General features: G+C 41.7%; 1 protein-coding gene across 3 annotated transcripts in view; it reads right to left on the bottom strand.

The window, feature by feature from the left end:
* Positions 1 to 18,692, bottom strand: part of slc4a11 (solute carrier family 4 member 11) — a 77,838-nt gene that overhangs the window by 43,063 nt on the left and 16,083 nt on the right. For 2 of the 3 annotated variants that reach the window (XM_079573314.1, XM_079573313.1), the window contains exons 2-5: positions 15,348 to 15,398; positions 13,206 to 13,322; positions 6,193 to 6,236; positions 3,837 to 4,065 (exon numbers count right to left, since the gene is read on the bottom strand). In XM_079573314.1, coding sequence (XP_079429440.1) covers positions 3,837 to 4,065; positions 6,193 to 6,236; positions 13,206 to 13,322; positions 15,348 to 15,398 — 441 coding nt within the window. The remainder of the gene's footprint in view (positions 1 to 3,836; positions 4,066 to 6,192; positions 6,237 to 13,205; positions 13,323 to 15,347; positions 15,399 to 18,692) is intronic. The other variant, XM_079573315.1, reaches the window with a different exon arrangement.

Consider the following 18,692-nt stretch of genomic DNA (forward strand, 5'->3'; position numbering starts at 1 on the left):
ATTATTACAACAGAGAGGCATAGCGGCTCAATTTAAAAATACACAGCACCTTTCCTGCCGAAGCAAGATAATTATTAGTGGAATATTTATTGCTCCTGGAGACAGACACAAAACACACAGACCTTCAGGTTTAAATGTCTCAGTATTCTCGCCTGTGAGCTGAATTCTCGCGGCATTTGTGACTTCGAAAACACACGAGAATCACATGGCAGTATTACTGTGAGTAGGCTTTACATTTGCCAACAACAAAAAGGCTCTTTTTTTTATACTTTTTGACAAACGGCTGACGCTGGACAAACATGAGGTATGCTGCCAGCCATGCACTTAAAAATCATATTTGTAAAAAAAACAAAAACAAATACAGTATTTAACAGATTTGCTATTGAAGTCGCTTTGTTGTTTTAACTCTTGGCTGTTATTGGCCAAAACAAGGCCCTCTTGATCCAATCAGCAGCAAATGCTCAGCCAAAAGTCCCTCCTCTTCCCAAACTATTCAAACACAATTATGGTGCTATTTGTTTTTAAACCAGAAATACAGAACAGTGTATTCAAATACTGACATGTATTTTTATTCTGTGAAGCATCTTACTAAACCGCATTTTTCGCTCCACACTTTTTGTTTTGTTTTTTGCACAGTGCTATTTGTGGGCGCTTTTGCCGAGATTTGCGCAGACAAATTAATAAATAAACCCAGGAGAGGATTATGCAAATTGGGGTGAAGAAGAGAGGCAGCGAGATCGATCAAAGGTGACAGCAATTTAGGGAGAAATGATGGTACAGTCGCCACAAATAGGGCACGCAATCAGAGCAACACATCGCACCAGACAGCGGCACAGGAAAACACAATTATAACATACATCAGGACTGGTGCTATTGACAATTAGTCAAAAATGTGGCAGGGACTCATCAGCTCCATCATTACTTTAATAATCACCGCAAGAGTTAATGGGATTTATAGATTTGGAATCGGGACACACATTTAAGGCATACAATTATGATCACTTCACACCGTGTTGCTATAGCCAGTGGACATTTATATTCGCAATAAAAAAATTACTTGGAAAAGTGTAAATCCTTTATTAATTATCACAGAAGAATACTTTGTGGTGACAAACTTGAAAGTGATCTTGCTTTTTGGGTCTGGCAGATTCTGTTGCATCATAGCCAAATGTATTCTGATCAAATCCCAAAGCAAACCCAAAAAACAGGACGTGTTCGCCTGAAAAAAAAAAAAGAAAAAAAAAAGTGGGTACTCCTCTGTTGAGTTGGAGCAGGACTAATTATCTCGGCGGTCCTTTCATCTTTTCATTTCTTTAATTCTTTGTTCCTTCGGTCCCGGTTATAATCGTGGCCTATTCTCTTTATCTCACAGCTGTACAGTATTACACTCCAAATGAGCTGGTCGCCTCGCCAGCTGTAGCACCCCGAGATACGGGGGGAATTAATACCTGCAGAGATGTGTCCCATCGATAACATACTTAGGCTTAAAATGAATGTATTCCCCCGAGAAGAGCCTTTGTTACTCTCACAGGATATTTCCTCCTCTCGTCTCGCACACGACACTGTCCCACATGAGGAAACCACACGTCTGAAATGAGAAATCTGCCACGAGACATCACTGCCAGAGGCTTCGCTCAACCCAGTGTGTTCAGAAAATAGACAGATTCAGTCGACTCAGTTGGCTATTGCTCCGAAATGTGTTTAATGTATACATTTTTATATCGCGTCGGTGTATTTATCATAATCAAACACACCATCCTGCCCTGTTCCTGTCAAATCAGTGGGGGAAACGGCAGGTAGGAACTGAAACACGTCTGGCACACAGTGAGCGTCTGTAAACACCGTGGATCCATATGTGCATAGCGCGCGCAATAAACAATACAGTAAATGCGCAATTATGCACATGTCTTCACTTGGAGAATGAAAATGACACGATCAAATGTCCCATAAATACTCTAACTATAATCTAACTATACAGCTGCAAATTCCTTCAGACATTTCCACATTGCTCTAATGAGGTCTAAATGCAGAATAAAAGATTCCCATTTGGTGAGGATTAAAGCAAATTCAAGAGCAAAGCTGTAAGGATTATATGAGCTCTTTTGCAGTGCGTTTTTTTTATTGCATTTCCTATATTTTATCCATCATTAATGACCACAGCTCAGCTCCTTTTTATGCTTCGATTTGAAAATCTTTGTAAAAATGATTTGTTGCATAATTACACAACGGTTACATCATCTTGAGCACAATTAGTGACCTCTCTGTGCTTCTTTATCAGCTTCCCTTTGTTTCAGTACAGTGTATTTCCCCATTGCTCAGTAGAACCGAGAGCTATTGTTGAACAAAGACATACAATGCTCTTGGTAAGAAATTTATAAAGGTTAAATAAGTGTCTATTTTCATGGGGGAATATGAATTACACAATCTGAAGCTTATGCTGTCTTAAGGTCCTACAGTACTTTTGTCTCACTTACGCTGGGCTTTGACCAACACAACAGATCTATGCATTTATTATTATTTCTAAAGATGTACATCCATTCATTAAACAGCAGGATGATAGAATGTAAGGTCATTTATCTTAAAGGACATGCAGATTTAACGCCAGAATCGTATTTACTTTCACTATAAGAGAAGTATGCAATCGATCCAACATTTCATCACAGCCCAGAGCAGTCAAGATGGCAGCCACATTCAAAGCCTCCTCTCACGTATCTTTGTGGCGTATTGTGGCAGTGAAAACATTGGAGTAGCAGCTGCGCCTCGACTCCAGCGAGCCACAGACAGCCATTTGAAAAACTAAGTGACTGATCAATGGCAGAAGTCAATTATCGCCATCACCGTTGTGTGCAGGGCCAGCCTCAGACTCAGACAGACCTGTACCTCTCCTCAATAATCACCCACGACAAGGCCACAGCACAAGAACATGTCATACTACTGTTATTATCATTCGCTCAGAAGGTGCAAATGTATATAGTTAGTGCACGATGGACAGATGGATGCCAAGTTTGATAGAAGATAATCAATAGCCAAGTGAGTTTGTGTATGTTGGGGAAACAACCTGGAGATACTGTAAGCCTAATGGAGAAAGAATTAAAGTGAAACCACCACATGAACTTGGGACCAAAAATACTTCATTGTTGTTCCTCCACACCACGGCTTTAGCAAGTTCAGAGCTGAGGCGGCTGCTGTTATGTAACTGCAGACTTCAGCTGCTCTAATGGGCTGATCCCCGACCAGAGTAAAAACACACTAATCTGACAGGAGGAAGAAACCAGCAAAGAGAGCATCACACCGGCAAGACCTGGCTGCTTGGAAACCAATTTAAGGATTATGAACAAAAGGTGTGCTAGGTTAAAACTGAGTTGGAATTTACATCACTTCTGTGGTGTCTGGAGCTGGAGGAAAGTCACAGCTAATGCAGAGTTAGATAACCTGTTACCAAAGCTGCCTCTGTGTCTGATGAGCACTTGTTGAACCACTGATCCTTGTTGTTGCTGAGAGAAAAGAAACAGATTGGTCGATCTCTGCTGTTAGATTTGTTAGTCCTGTTGGTCCTTTTTCGGTAAAGTCTGAAAACAAAGTGAGATTGCGTCTGACACTGTCAGGTTCATATGGATTACTTCCAAATGAAAACTAAACAGAGCAACATCCTGAATCTGTGTTCTGTGCTGTGTGTCAACGGGTGTCAGATGTTTTTGGGTTAAGAGTCAGACACTGCCCTGGTCCTGGTACAGACAGCGAGAGATTCCCTCTGTCACATCGTATTCTTTGTGAATGCTGTGACCTCATGCCGTTTCATTCATCCACTCTGTTTCAGCTGTTTGACTGGTGCTTACCGTTGACCTCTTGTGCTCCAGCATCAGTGAAGAGCATGCTCATCACCTCCTCGAAGTTGCAGCCCGGCTCAGAGGTGTGGCCGTCCTGGGCCACATGGTGCAGCATCCTCTTCAGGACATCATCCAGAGACGCTGCTGTCTCATCCAGGAGAATACTCGCTCGAGCCAGAAATCCATCCAGGTCTCTGTGCGCCCGCACCTCCTCCTCAAAGTTCATGAGCTTCACATACTGTGGAGGAGAGACAACGAGCTTCCATGAGGCTTAGACATAATGGACGACTCAACAAATTTGACATTTGAAAATATAAATTACAATTACTTCTGAGATCATTCTAGCATTAGCCCAAGTGGATGCAGTTACCTCCATCCTGTTAATATTATCTTGCTTTCTCAATTTTTATCTGACAGTGTTTTATTTGTTGATTTGAGTAAAAATAAATAAATCTAGTGTTTTTCGGACAGAATGCCAGCAGACACTTGCAGTTGTTTTTGTTTGACGATAAGATAAGAATAAAAGATATCAAAACTGGAACATACTTCACGACAGCTGGAGAGGTTTTCCAAACAAAACAATAAATATTATGGATGACAGACACCGTGAGTACAGAATGAGGTTAATTCAATTCATACGTAGGAAAAGCAACGCGACAGGACAGTCTGGAGTCCATTAAAGCATGGTCGGCATTCGATCATTCAGGCTTAAGAAAAGCTTTGCATTAGATAGTAATGGCTTACCTTTTTACGTTAAATTATTCTCGAACTTGTGGATTCAATCTTGCCTTACATTTTCCTGGTTCAATAAATTATCTATTTAATCACATTCACATTCACATATCTTTTCTACTTTAATATCGGAAAGGTTAACTTAACATAATAAACTAATAGATGTATTTAAAATTTACTAAATTTATCACTGCTCTGTGTTGGCCTAAAAGCATAATGTAATCAAGGTGTAAACAACAATTTAGTGACAAAGCTACTCAGCCTTATTTCTAAGAGTCTGTTTTTACACACCAGCAGAGTTCAGCTGTCTGTCAGGAAATCATTTTTATTCCACAAACACCAGTGCAGCTCAGCAGGAGGGCTAAACGTCAATCAGCACTGCCCATCATTCACCGCAGACACACCAATCGCTCTATTATACTTGTTTTTTCTAATTTGTTTTGCACCAAAAAATAATGTCAGCGCCCGCACTTCTTCAGGCACATGGGGCTGCGTGTGCTTTAAAATGGCAGCCGCTTGACTCATCAGAAGCTGTCTCTGTTGGAGCAGCAGAGTCTGGGAGTCACCTCAGAAACGGACGAATGGATGCGGAGAGGAAAACCGCTCGATTAAGAGCCCAGACAACCACCGGCCCATGATTTTATTGATTGAGAAATTGACAGAATTTCTGAGGGAGAGTGGTCGCCCCGCTGTTCTTTTGAGAGGAGAAATCCCCATCGGCAAAGGCGCTTTTGTGCCCCAGTGAATACAGCACATTTCTTTCTGTGTGCGTTTCTAATATTATATTCTATAAAAATAAAACAATCTAGCATGCTATAGCCAAATATGTATAAATAGCTGAACATGCTCACAGATGTCACACAAATTCACATTCAAACAGATCCATAACAAAAAAATTGGCAGTGTTAATACATTGAAATGGGCAAAACAGACGGGTACAACAAACAAACAATGTGTGAAAGTGAATATGAAGATTAGAGCAGAGATCCAGGCAAGCTGTCGGCAGAAGCAGGCACAACAAACTCCCTGTCTGACAGGAAGCTAACAGCTAACAGCTACGGTTACCAGGTTTAACTAATGCTCTTAGGATGACGCAGCAAATCACCTGCAAATAAAATACAGCTCTGAGATGCTATTCTGCAAAGAGTAATTATACTCTATGTGTTTTAAGTAATTACACATTGGGCATTTGGAAATTAGAAGTGCAGGGATTTATTTGACCAGAGCTAGACTTAAGGGAAGGATCTTTATGATGCTGTCACTTCTGAACTTTGTTAGACACACATACGTAATAAAACTGTCATACAAACTTTAGATCTGGCTTTATGTATTGCTCTTTTCTCCAGATGTGTCCCTCGTTTAGTTAGTGTGTTTTTTTTTTTCACCAAAGCAATTATCTTCAAATAATCTCCTGGCTCTACATTTTTTTTAAATCACACCTTCACCATTCCCAGACTTAATTAGAGCTATTCTCTGTTGAGCAAACTTCCTTTGAAGGAACTTATATCAAAGAGGCACTTAAGACCCACCTTGTTCTGTTTAAATAAGAAATCTAAATATATATTTTAACACAGAATCCTTTACAATACCAGGCACAGCCATATGGCAAAACATGAAAAAGGGCATTTCTTACCCTTCGTGATGTGTTGAGTAACACACATCCAGAGTCATCAGCATCTGTAGAGACACATGAAGATCAATCATTAATCATCAGTATTCAGACTGAAAGCTTGAAAGAATTATTGATTAAACATTCAACCCAAAATCCGTGTCTTGTGTTCACCAAAGTAACTTATGTTTCTCACTTCACGTATAAAAGACAAGGCGCTTCTCAAAGCTTATTATGGGTTTACTTATATTTCCCAAGTTAAACTGTAACAGTAAAACTTAAGACTTAATCAAATACTTAATTGTTACCCTGTGCAATAGTCGAAGAATATGTTTGCAAGTGTTTGAACATACTTCATGTTCAAAGGCAACATTACTATGCCACATTTGCATTTAAACGCCTCTTTCAGCAGCAGAACATCCATAATTGGTAGTGCAAATTGTAAAATAAGGATCACAAGTAGCCGCTGCGGAGCCAAAAGAGAAGGCAGGCTGAGAGCGGAGTTCCTCACAGTGAGGAAAATGTCAAGAGGCAAGAGCCGGGAGCTCTGGCTGAACGAGGATTGGAAGTTTCATGTTGATAAGGCTTTAATACATGTCCATGGAGCCCAGGCGACTGCCAGATAAAGCACAAAGGTTGGATTTTTCCCAGAGCCAGTGAAGAGGACAGGGGGAGGAAGTGGCTTTTATGTTTCAAAACAATAAGTGAATTATGTTTTCATCACACTTGAGCCGGGTATAACTAGTCCTGTCATCAAACAGTGCCATTGCTGTTATGTAACACGGTTATCTCACTTTCTTCTTTTTTTTTCTCTCGGTGTTTGCGAGGATGTGATTAGGTTACCATGGGCTTCCCTCCTCTGCGCCGCGTGATGTGTCGGCTCCGTCTGCAGATCAATCTGTGCTTAACTCCTCCCTCTGGCCGGGGTGGAAAAAGAGACGCAAGGAACCCCCTCTTTAACAAGCCAATAAGCCGCAGGAAAGCAACAGGACATCACAATATCAATAATCCAGACTGTCGTGATGGGAGGGGGCTTTGATCAGTCGAGCTGCACCTCAGTGCCACTACACCCTGCAGGCAGCGCTGGGACAAAGGTGGTACAAAGGTGCAGTAAGCTGCCTCCACTTATGATGAGACTGAGACGTGATGTGTGCAGCAGAGTGGGCTCATCAAAGCTCCACAATCAGGGAAGAGCACGTGGCTCAGCTGATCTGCTCCCAAAGGAAAACAGGCAGTTGGAGCGAGAATAGCTGTCAGCTCCGAAGAGGCCAACTATAAGATGACCTTGTCCCCAATGATCATCTGCTTTTACTGGGCTGTCCTTATGTTAGCTTTAGTGTCTTTTTTCACTATTAAAGTAACGTGGGTATTATTACTAGTCAAATAAAGGGCAGAAAGGGTTTAACTAATTCGACTAATGAACAACAGAGAGAGAGAAATACAGTATGTCACTTCTTGTGTTGTGTCTCTACTTATTTTTTTAATTTCTGTCTGCCCAACACAAACCATGTTGACCTGTGCCTAATATATTTGTCAAAACTTTAGGTCACATATGGAAATGATTAATGAGGTATAACTTCACTGAGTTGGCAGAAAGCTTTCAAACTAACAAATGTCTCCTGGCAAACAGCTTTGAGCCAATAGGATTACATCCTTCACATTCCGTCTGTAATAACTGATAACTATACCCTGTTCTAATAACCTCAATCAATCGTTTGTGAGCAGCATTAATCACATGACCTGTATCACGCGACATGCCTCCACACTGGGGCTGTAAATGGAAATGATCTGTCTGACTGAGGAGGTTGATTTATGCTGCTGCGTTCGGGGATTACACTGTACATCTGCGAGCTACACGTGGACAAGCACACTCCAATGCTTTTAGTCACCGAGGCGCTGGGCAGATACAAAAATGATCAAAGTCAATCTGCAGCTGTCCTTTCATGTTCAACCTGGAAGTATATGAGTCAAGTGACCTCTGTGCAGAACGCGTTACGGTACTGTGTTTAAATGTCCTCTGCATGCTGGCCTTTTCCCCTGGGGCGACCCATCAGGGACAGCGGGGGCCACAGGGGAGTGGATGAGGGAGGATCTTGATAAGAAGGACTGCATGTTTTTTTTTTGGTTGATATAGACCTTCACACTTAAATATTAAACACACAGTTAACAGGATGACCTTGAAGGAGTCTTGATCCTTTTCTGAAGACTATGTCAGACCAAGCTCTGCACTTTAATAACATGTCAACCAAAATCAGTACACAGGCATCGTTTAATGTATTTATTTGTTTATTAGTGTTTGATACACAGTGTAGTGGTGCTGGATATGGACAGAACTATTTTTAAGTTTCTTTAAAAAAAATATCATACACAAACAGGATGGCACACACACACACACACACACAATGTCATTTAGTGCCAACCGTGGAATAAAACTAGAAACCTGACCTCAGCAAGCTAATGTTTTTAAAGGATGGTAATATCCTGAGATGTGTTTCTCTGTTATCACTGAGGTATTCTTGTGGGGCTGTTTACTGGTGCTAAAAGGATTGGGCGAAATACTTTGATGTCTCATAGTTGTCCTGTCTGCAGGCAGCGTGAGCTTTTGATTTAGTGTAAGGAGCTCAGTTTGCCGGTGTCATCTCTCTAAAGGTGAACGAATCGGACTGATTACCATAACACTGGCTGTTGTTTAGCTCACAAGCCAAGCATTACCGCGCCGCTCCAAGCGCTTCCGGGAAAATACTCACCTCTGTGTTGTTTTTTTCACCATTTACCTTCTTAAAAATCAAGACAAAATTTTGAATGGGTCATCAAACCGCAACTGCGCCTGAGTACCTTTAATGTTTTATTTGGAAATTCAGAAGCCGTCCTTCAAAGTCAACAAGGTCGTCAAATGTCCGTGGTCAAATCCAAAGTCTTCAAGTTGTTGGAGTGAGGGACGGCTGTCCTTCATCGTGACTTTTCCACTTGAGTATTCAGCCAAATTGATTGAACTGAAATGGAACTAGGCCCAGTCCTGGCAGAAATATAATCATGAAATCAATTCTGTTTATGGGGGAGCGTTTGACAGCTGTATGACAAAGTCCGCGGGAAGACAGAGGGATGGACACGCTTCAAAAGTGAGTGGCAACAAACAACATCCTCCTGGTGCTATCAACTTCAAATGAACATTTAAATACTCCAGACACAGCTATCAATCACACCAATCCCCTTTGTCACTAGCAGCGATTTTACCACAGTTGACAAACATGGGCTGATCCTTGTGCACGAGAGTGTCCTTGACATTGCACAAGTGTCATTGGTTGAAACATCTCTTCATCAAAAATCCTGCATTAAATGAGAAAATGTGCTGCTTCTTAATGTGAATGTCTTAAAAAAACATATATAATATAATTCATGTTATCAAGTAGGTTTTCTACATGTGACGCTTGGATTAAACAGTCACTTGAGATTGTGGCCTTGTCTAAAGAAAAAAGGATAATTAAAGCAGAGGAATTTGAAGACGTCCTACGGATGTACTTTACAATTCATCAAAATTGCTCTTCAATTAATTATTTGGATGAGGACCTGGCCTGTTTAACTCTCTTATTCTGCTGACTTTAGTCACATTTCCATTGAGACGAGCTGGAGACGTACCCACTCCTGGTAAAGTCATGTTTTAGGAGATGTATATTTGGATAGTAATGTTTTAGGAGATGTGAACTGCTCACAGTAAAGGCTCATGTTTGTTTGTGCATTTATGAGGTATTTTTCAATGATGAAAATATCTGTCATATAACAAATGCTTGTATTTCAATATCATTGATTGGGTAAAATTTTACGCAGTGTGGCTTTAATGAGCAAATGCTTTACATTTGAGTGTTTTATGTCGGCCAGTGAATATCATGAATAATTATAAATAAAAAATTAACCGTGATTAATCGTGATTAATTGAATTTCACAAGTGTGATTAATCCGTAAATTAATCTATTGACAGCACTAATAAAAGAGTGACGCTCTTATAAAGGTGACAAATCCACCTGGCACGTAAGTGTTCTAGACATGGCTACAGTCCCTTCAGGAGGAAAACCCAAGGAAGAGAAATGAATTCATTACAAAAGACAGATGTTTTCACAATTAAATTTCGGTGAAGCTGCTGTCTCTGGGTCTGAGGAAATCACAGAGCTATTTGCTTTTTCAAACGACATTACACAGACATGAAAAGTCCTTTTGGAAAATGTATCTCCATCTGTTACATTGGATGGACATGGTTTTTTGGCCGCACGATGCGGAACACTAAAATAACACAACATTCAGCATAAATTAATCACCTAATGGCGCAGGGATCAAAGTCCAGCTCTAGCTTGATTCAAAGTGGACCGAAGCAGCTGAACCACCCAAATTAGAAGTGCGGTTTGCTACTTTGATGCAAGTTTTACACAGTCAAATCAGTCAGATGTTGTAATTATTTTAGGTCCTAATCCCACTGTTTTGAAAATGAAAAGTTGAGAAATATTTAATTGCAATTCCTCTGACATTAAACCAGTTATTAGGGTTTTAAAATCAAGGTTCAGGTCTTTGCATTAACATTTGAGAGATGACTAAACTGCGTAACAGGCACAAGAGCCACAGGCGTTTCAGAACATGTTTGTAGATTTACAATTGCCTAAATGATTATGATTCGCTATTGACATTCCATCGACATTGTTACGCTGTGATTGATGGTGCAGTAGTAGTGAGTGAAAAGTGCAGTGAAAAGCGCGCCTCTCTGGAGCCTGTGGAGCTGGTGGTAGCAGAGTCAGGCCCAGTGGGAGCTGCCATTGTGGTTTACACTGCATGACGCACCACAATACTCTGTGTTTATGAATGGGCCTCATTATGCACTAATGTTTAGGGTTTGAAAAGTCATGTTGGTATGGGGCAAAGTGGCACAGTGGGTTAAGCATTCACCAACCAATCCACCAATCCACACACTATTGTTGTGTGTAAGGCATAAGTCTAAAAAGGCAGCCACAGCAATCGAAGTGTGATTTTAAAAGTGTTCCATTTCCAGACCATCCTTTACCATCTGGCCAAGGGCTTACCAATGAAAACTAGCTCGTCTTGTTCATATTGTGCTAGTGTTAACCCCTGAACCAAACACATTTTCTACAGTTTCACAACTCTCAAAGCTTCTTGAGCAAAGTATCAAAACGGCAACAAAAACAAGGATGAAAATACCACAGGAAAAGCAAAAAAAGAGCCACAAAAAAGTGACAAAGAAGCAACAATAACACAATTAAAAAGTGTCAAAACACAAGACAAGACAACAAAAATGCTTTTAAAGCAGTACTAAGTAACTCATGCCTCTAGAGGCCATAAGCGCCACTGCAGGAGTCGTAGCATGTTGCGTTTTTTTACTCATTAATTGTCTGTGAGAGTAAATACTACGCTGACAGAAAAGACAAAGGGAGAGAGGGATATTGTACATCCAATTACACAATAGAGATACATTTTTTTTACTAAAACTTGGCTGTAAATACTATTTAAGTGGCGCTAGGCCGCAGTTAGCTTTGCCTGCTAGCCTGTTAGCTTATTCTTCCTGATTCCATTAGTGGGTATCAGTGTCTCCGACGAGTAGGCACCGAACTTCCAATTGTGGTTTTCTAGCCAGAGACACTGGCCGGAGATGAAAGACCCCCCAATCATACCAATTAACCCTTGTATTACCCCCAGAGGAACTACGAAAAGGATTTATTAAGGTAAACAAGTTACTTAGTACTGCTTTAAAATGTGACATAAACAGGGCGACAACACAACAAAAAAGTCACATTCAGTTTTGTAGGTCTCAGCTTTCAAATGAGGCGTTACTCTCGCTTATAGGTTGTTAATTTCAGTCCTGAAGCTTTAAGATTTGGGTAAAGCTGAACTGGAGAACATGTGAAAATGAGGTTAAAAACCAAACAAGTGAGTAAAACAAATTGAAGACATGAAAGTAAGTAAATGAAATGAAAGAAACAACCGTAGAGTGATTATCTCGATATTTGACCTTGACTGAAATGCGCACTTATTCCAGCCTGGACATGAATCTTATCGCATCTAAACAAGCACCCTTCTCCCTCCTCACCCTCTCTCCCCGTCTCCTCGAGTGTTACTAAGTATGGCGACTCGGCCCAAGTGACACTTTCACCTGTGACACTCGTTCCCTCCTGCTCGCGGCCCAAAGCTGCACCTGTGGCTGTTGCCGTGGAAACCGTAACCCGCTGACCTGGAGGGGGTTTTGGGAGATGAGGTCAAAATCACCTGCACCTGCAGCTGAGGAGCTGTCCGTCTGTCAACACCTGCCATCGCTGCGCCGCGGCGAGACGGGCCAACGACAAATGAGTTTAAACTTCTCCAAGGGCTTTTCTTCTTTGTCTCTTTTTGGCCAATCTGTCTCTAGCTTTTCTTCTCCAGAGATGCGCGGCCATTTGCCTTTGAAGAGCACGTCTCATGATATAAAATGTACATGAAGCAAAGGAAGAAAAATGAACTGCTGTTATCGATCACAGCGTAGGGAAACAGAGGGGGTTTTATTGACTGGAGAGGCATATTCAGGCGCACAGATCTAATTTTAAACCGTTTCATATCGGGGCAGCTTACACCATCCTGAACGCACACTGGCAGCAACAAAAAGTTACCACAGGGGGGGCTGGGCCGGCGCAGGGACAGGGAGGACATAATCAGATATCCAGCTGCAAAACAACAACCAACGAATTTCATTGAGTCAGCCATGGGACCCTGTCGACTCTATTTGGGCTAAATTATGACTGGATTACATTTCCACATGTACACAACCCAATCAGGCCGCTGTCACTCACGGCTACTGTTTAGTCTCTGAGCTCTGAGGTCACTGTAGTATTTGAAATCTGTATGCTTCACAATGCCACTGTGAATTAGTGAGTCATAGGCTGTGGCTCAGTGGTAGAGCAAATTCACCTGCAAACCAAAGGCTGGCGTTTCAATGCTGTGTCCTTGAAGTGAATGAATAGTGACTTTTTACAGTACACGTAGTAGACATGTTGCTCCCTGGCACTCACCTGGGCCTGGGCTGATCTGATTCTCGTACAGATGGATGTCGTCTCCGCTGGCGATGGGAGAGTCTTGTCCTTCCTCTCGGCCCTCGCTGCCCTCCTCCTGCTCCACCTCCCGCTGCTCTGGGGACACAACAGCACAGGGTCACCTCTGGGACCACAACCATTGGGTTAAAACTCCCATTCATTTGTCCCTAAAATGGACATACAGGTCATACATGAGCTTCAAAATGATTCCCCCATACGGTGACATTTATATTTGATAATGAATGACTGCTTTCTCGCAGATATGTCGAGTGTCTGTCACATCAATCGCGTGAATGTGGTTAAAAGGAATCAGCCCTTGACGTGATGAAGCCTATTCTCTGCTCAGACTGTTTCCGAAAATCCAACTCCACACAAAGCGGTGTCTTCCAAACGGCGTCCCGTGATCACAGACAATCTCTCATACTCATGCTCTTTATCTGCTGACCTTATCCCAGAACAAGCCCCAATTCTGTTTCCTTTCAGCGCCGGCGTTGCATCGGGATCATCCCTCAGCACTTGACATTGTTTGAACCTGCTTTTGTTGTCGCCTGCGCTGCGTCTGTGCCTCGCTCGCGCCGGCTGTGCACTGACTTTCAACTCACCTTGGGAAGAGGACTGCAGCGGCGGGAACTAATCGCAACAACTCGCCGCTAAATGGAAATAGTTCAGCGAAAGTTTGTCATTATTTCATGCACAAATGTCTATCGAGCAACTTTATCACTAGGGTTTTTTGTTTAATTTAAACTCATGATACAAAACCCCACAGCACAACAGCCTACGGTGCTTTTACTAATGGATTATGGACTGTATCGTGTGATTTGAATATCAATCTGAGAATGTCTATCACTTTACGTTTTCGATTTTAGACGATCTTTGGAGGGTTTTTTTACCCATAGCTGTGACCACGTACAATATGAGCCGCACTGAAAGAACAAGTGACGAGAGCGGAGGATGTTTGATATCAAAATACTAAATGATTGATGTATTTCCTTCAAACGTGAGCTGATTTTCTACTGCAGCCTTTTCAAATGCCACATACAAGCACTGTGTGAAGCTACAGACGACCGAACGGGGACAAATTAGCTATGCTCGACTTCCTATCCCTGCCGTTCCATGTGCTGTTTGGACTTCATTATCATCCTCCTCAATAAATAAAGCTGAAAGTTTGTTTGGAAGATGTGAGAGATGCTACGCATGGGCTGACAAGGCAGGTCTATACAGATCCCTCATCCCTCTGAAAGTGGGAAAATGTGAAAACATGTTTATTTCCATGTCCATTCACACAGCGGATGTAATGCTCTGGTACATTTTCAAGATGAAAAGAGCAGAGGTGATAATTGCGGCGTGTGGAGTGCGTACACTGAAAGGATTACTTTTATCACACCAAGTTCTCAGTGGGTTCAGAAACCAGAGTGACTGCACTGCACTGCTCCCCATAGGCTCTCGGGGTTTAACAAAGCAACGGCAATTCAATGTCCAAAACCATAACACTGCACTTAACTCAGCATTTCAATCAATTGTTATATGAAGGTCAATGTGAGGGTGCACATCAGTTATTAACATGACGGTAAACTATGAGGAGGAAGACTCTTTAAGTCGACAGGTGGATTTGGCTTTTACATGACATCCTAATGTTGTTATGAGGCCTCAGCAGCGCATAATGCTGGCTTCCAAATTTAATGTAAGTGCGTTTATGTGTTGATAAAAGGCTGCCTAATAACGCTGGCGTTGAGCTGTGAGCGTGCTGAGTGAATCGGTGTGGAGCGGAGTAATTGGCTAGGGAGAACAGGGAGCACTCCAGTCCGTTTTCTCTGTCCCGAACGCTTACTGCGCCACATACTAATTGGGCTCCTCTCCTTGGTGTGAAGGTAATGAAACTGGGCTAGCCTAACAGCTGGTGTACAGTATAATATTAAGCTTTGTATAATATGAGGCAGGTTTTTTTTTTTTTTTACTGGAAGTGTAGATATAGCCGCAACGCATCTAAAAAAGCCGCATTTCCTCTCATCATGCTGAAGAATGTCCTGGCGTTCCTGAAGCGGCTCACGCTCACAGCTCCCTCATTACAGCCGCCTTTGTTTTCACACCGAAATAAAGGTAGTGTTTTTTAAGTCCACTCACCCATTTCCTGAAAAAAGTATCCATTCTTGGACATCCCAGAAGGAGGCGCCTCTGTTGGGAAACACAACAGAGAAAATCGTTAGTCAGGCTCAGGTTATTGTGGCACAACCACCCACAGAGACACATTCACATTTGGACTATTAGTTGTTATTAGGAGGACGGAGCATCGCGATGGGACATGGCTCACATTAAAGCCAAGAGACTGCTGTTGGTCACGGTAATATTATATAGTCTGAAATGGCAGGAGGAGCACCTTGTTTTGGCCAATCAAAGTCAAGTCTAAAAACACACCTAAACAGCAAACATCTATTATACCAACAAATAAAAAGTGCAAGTACTGTATCAATAAAAGTGTCAGATCTGCTGACTGCACAAGATGGATCCCAGAATTATTTCACCTGCATAAAAACATGATACACACCCTTTTCTCCCCCATTTTCTCATTGAATTGTGAAAAAAGAAAAAAGAAAGAGAGAGAGAGAGAGAAAGAGATTTTTTTTACAAAAACAGGATTAAAGCAGTACTCAGTAACTCGTGCACCTAGTGGCCATAAGCGCCACTGCAGGTGTCGTAGTATGTTGCATTTTTTTTACTTATTCATTGTCTGTGAGAGTAAATACTACACTGTCAGTAAAGACAAAGGGAGAGAGGGATATTGTACATCCAATTACACAATGGAGATTTTTTTTTCACTCAAACTTTGCTGTAAATGCTGTTTAAGTGGTGCTAGCTCACAGTTAGCTTTGCCCATTAGCCTGTTAGCATCTTCTTCGTGATTCTATTTGTGTGTTTTGGGGCCTCCCACCCGGTGGCAGCGAAGTTGCAATTGTGGTTTTCTGGCCTGAGACACCAGGGGTAGACCCCGCAATCATCCCATTAACACTTGTATTACCCCCAGAGGGACAACGAAAAGGATTTATTAAGGTATACAAGTTACTTAGTACTGCTTTAATAGCTCAGTTTGGCATTAAAATAAAAAATAATCATTCTGAGCCAACTATGACCTAAATATTTCATTAAATGATTTCACAAACTCAACGTTCACTCAGAAACGATCATCATATTATGAAGGAACAGCTGACTGTCACATCAGAACAATGTGTATGACTTGTGTTCACTTGTAGTAGTGTTTGGTCTGGCACTCTGTTGAACGTGGGATGTGATTTACACGAGTTCACGACAGTTTCACGCTAAAAGAGCCTCATCTCCACCACTCCATGATAATACCAAACACTGCCTGCTCAGCCAATTCGAACTTGTGACTGGCTCCAGTTATCTTTGGCTGAGAAAACGAATGTTATTCTTGTAGCAATTTGGAACACAGGTAAATATGGTGTTCAAGTTCAGTCTCTGAAAGCATGTATTTGAAGTAAATATTCAAAGTGATTTCCTGTTCCTGAGCTTCTATTTTTGAAGGTTGGACGTTTCTCTAAAAGGTTCCTTCATATTGTAGACATCTGGATCCTGCTGTTTTGTTAAGCGAATCGCAGCATATCTAACATCGAAACAACAAACACTGAATTTTGTACACATCATATTGTGAAAGACTGACTCACACCCATAGTGTGCTGTTTTTGCTGTGCTCCTGGATTTGGAAGTAATCTTCAGCTGTCTGTCTCCACTCATTGTAGTAAAGAAAATGAACAGTCTAGAAATTACATTCAAAGCAAGTCGAACCAGACAGCCTTTCTCTGTAGAGCACAAAGAAAAAGTGGTTCTGGTGAGTGAAAAGATACTGCAAAACTACAGCCCCTACAGTCGTTCCGCAGCTACCAAACACAAGTTAGCTTCAAAAACCTCAACTGTCAGAGTCTGCACACCATGACAAGTCAGATTTGTCAAAGTGTTTGAAGAGAGTAAACACACTAAGGGTAAGTTGTGTAAGAGACAGAGACACCATTGCGTCCTGGAAAGCCAACAACATATAAGATCATATGATTTGTATCACGGTTTCAACAAAGGTCTCAATATGGTAATAATGATAATCCATCCAAACGGCCTCTTTTTCTTCTGCTTTCAAGAGAGCAATCGTTCTGCAATGGGATGTACTCTAGCAGCGTTTTTCGTTTTTTAAGGTTGAATATTTTATTTCAGAATTAAAGTTAATCTGGTGAAGCGCAGCACCGCAAACGAACAGACGGTGAATTTGGGCTCAACATCTCGGAGTGTTTGTCACACGGCGGCGACGCGCGCTGCATCCACATCCTTGGAAAGTTATTAAGACATTGTGGATGCAGACGGAAGGAGGGGCTGTCCAGACGGGAGCGAAAGCTTTTCTTCAGCGTTCAGCCAATATGTTTTCATATTCATCCTATAACCAAAGATCAGCCGTGTGTCTCGCGGGTATCTCCCTGACTGGACTGCACAAGTCACAATAACATACTGCACACGCACAAATGTAAGGAGGGAGACAATGAGGAGACAACACAATTTTGACGACGTGTTCACTAAAATAAAAGTTCAACCATAGATTGGCCTGGGAATTGCAGTGTACTCAAAACAGCTTGCTTTCTGAATCAACAACAGGTAATGAAGGCGCTGCTTTTTAAAACCATATTTGCATTTTAAGATGAGCTGTTCTCTATTAAATCTCTTGGCATTTAAGAGCGTCCCGCCATGCTTAGCAAAACTGTTTTTGAATACAGATAAATACCAATGCAACAGGGAAACAAAGCTAGTGATTTGAAGGTCTTTAAAATCAGTACACTTTGACACATTTGGGAGGCTTTATTTGGCATTTCATTATCATAGTTACTACAAAATCACCTGGTCAGTACAATTTACACTTTGTGCACAAAGGGGATCACGTTTTCCTCAGTTGGAGGTGAATTCAGGATGATATACAAGTTTATTATGGATGTTATTTTACATCATTCATAGTTGTAATGCATTGTGTGGGGGAGTGCAGTGAAACTATTGTTATTTGATAGACGGCATGAATTTTTAAAAAGGTACAAGCTTAAACTATGAGAGTGCTACTTGTGTCTTGCATCTTCTTCCGCGGTGACACTAACAGTGACAACAGGCTGGAGCAGTAGATGTTTGTGATCTGTGACAAGTCTGTGCAGAACATTCATCTAAAACATCGCTCCCCGGTGTTTTCCGCTGCTCACCTGCATCCTGAAATATTCAATACCAAAATCCAAACACGTGTCTTGGTTAGCACATTTGTCTGACATTTTGTGCGGCCTGTGCAGATGATTGTGATGTCAGTCACATCCCTTGTATGTGCTTGACACATGGAGGTCCAACACGCTGCCGCTGTGCGCTCGGCTCGCCGGCTGCTGATGCATTAAACATAGCATTGGTAAAACAAACACTTGTCTGTTCCACTAAAATGTAATG

This window comes from Gobius niger (assembly GCF_951799975.1).
Source record: "Gobius niger genome assembly, chromosome: 16".
Lineage (NCBI taxonomy): Eukaryota > Metazoa > Chordata > Actinopteri > Gobiiformes > Gobiidae > Gobius > Gobius niger.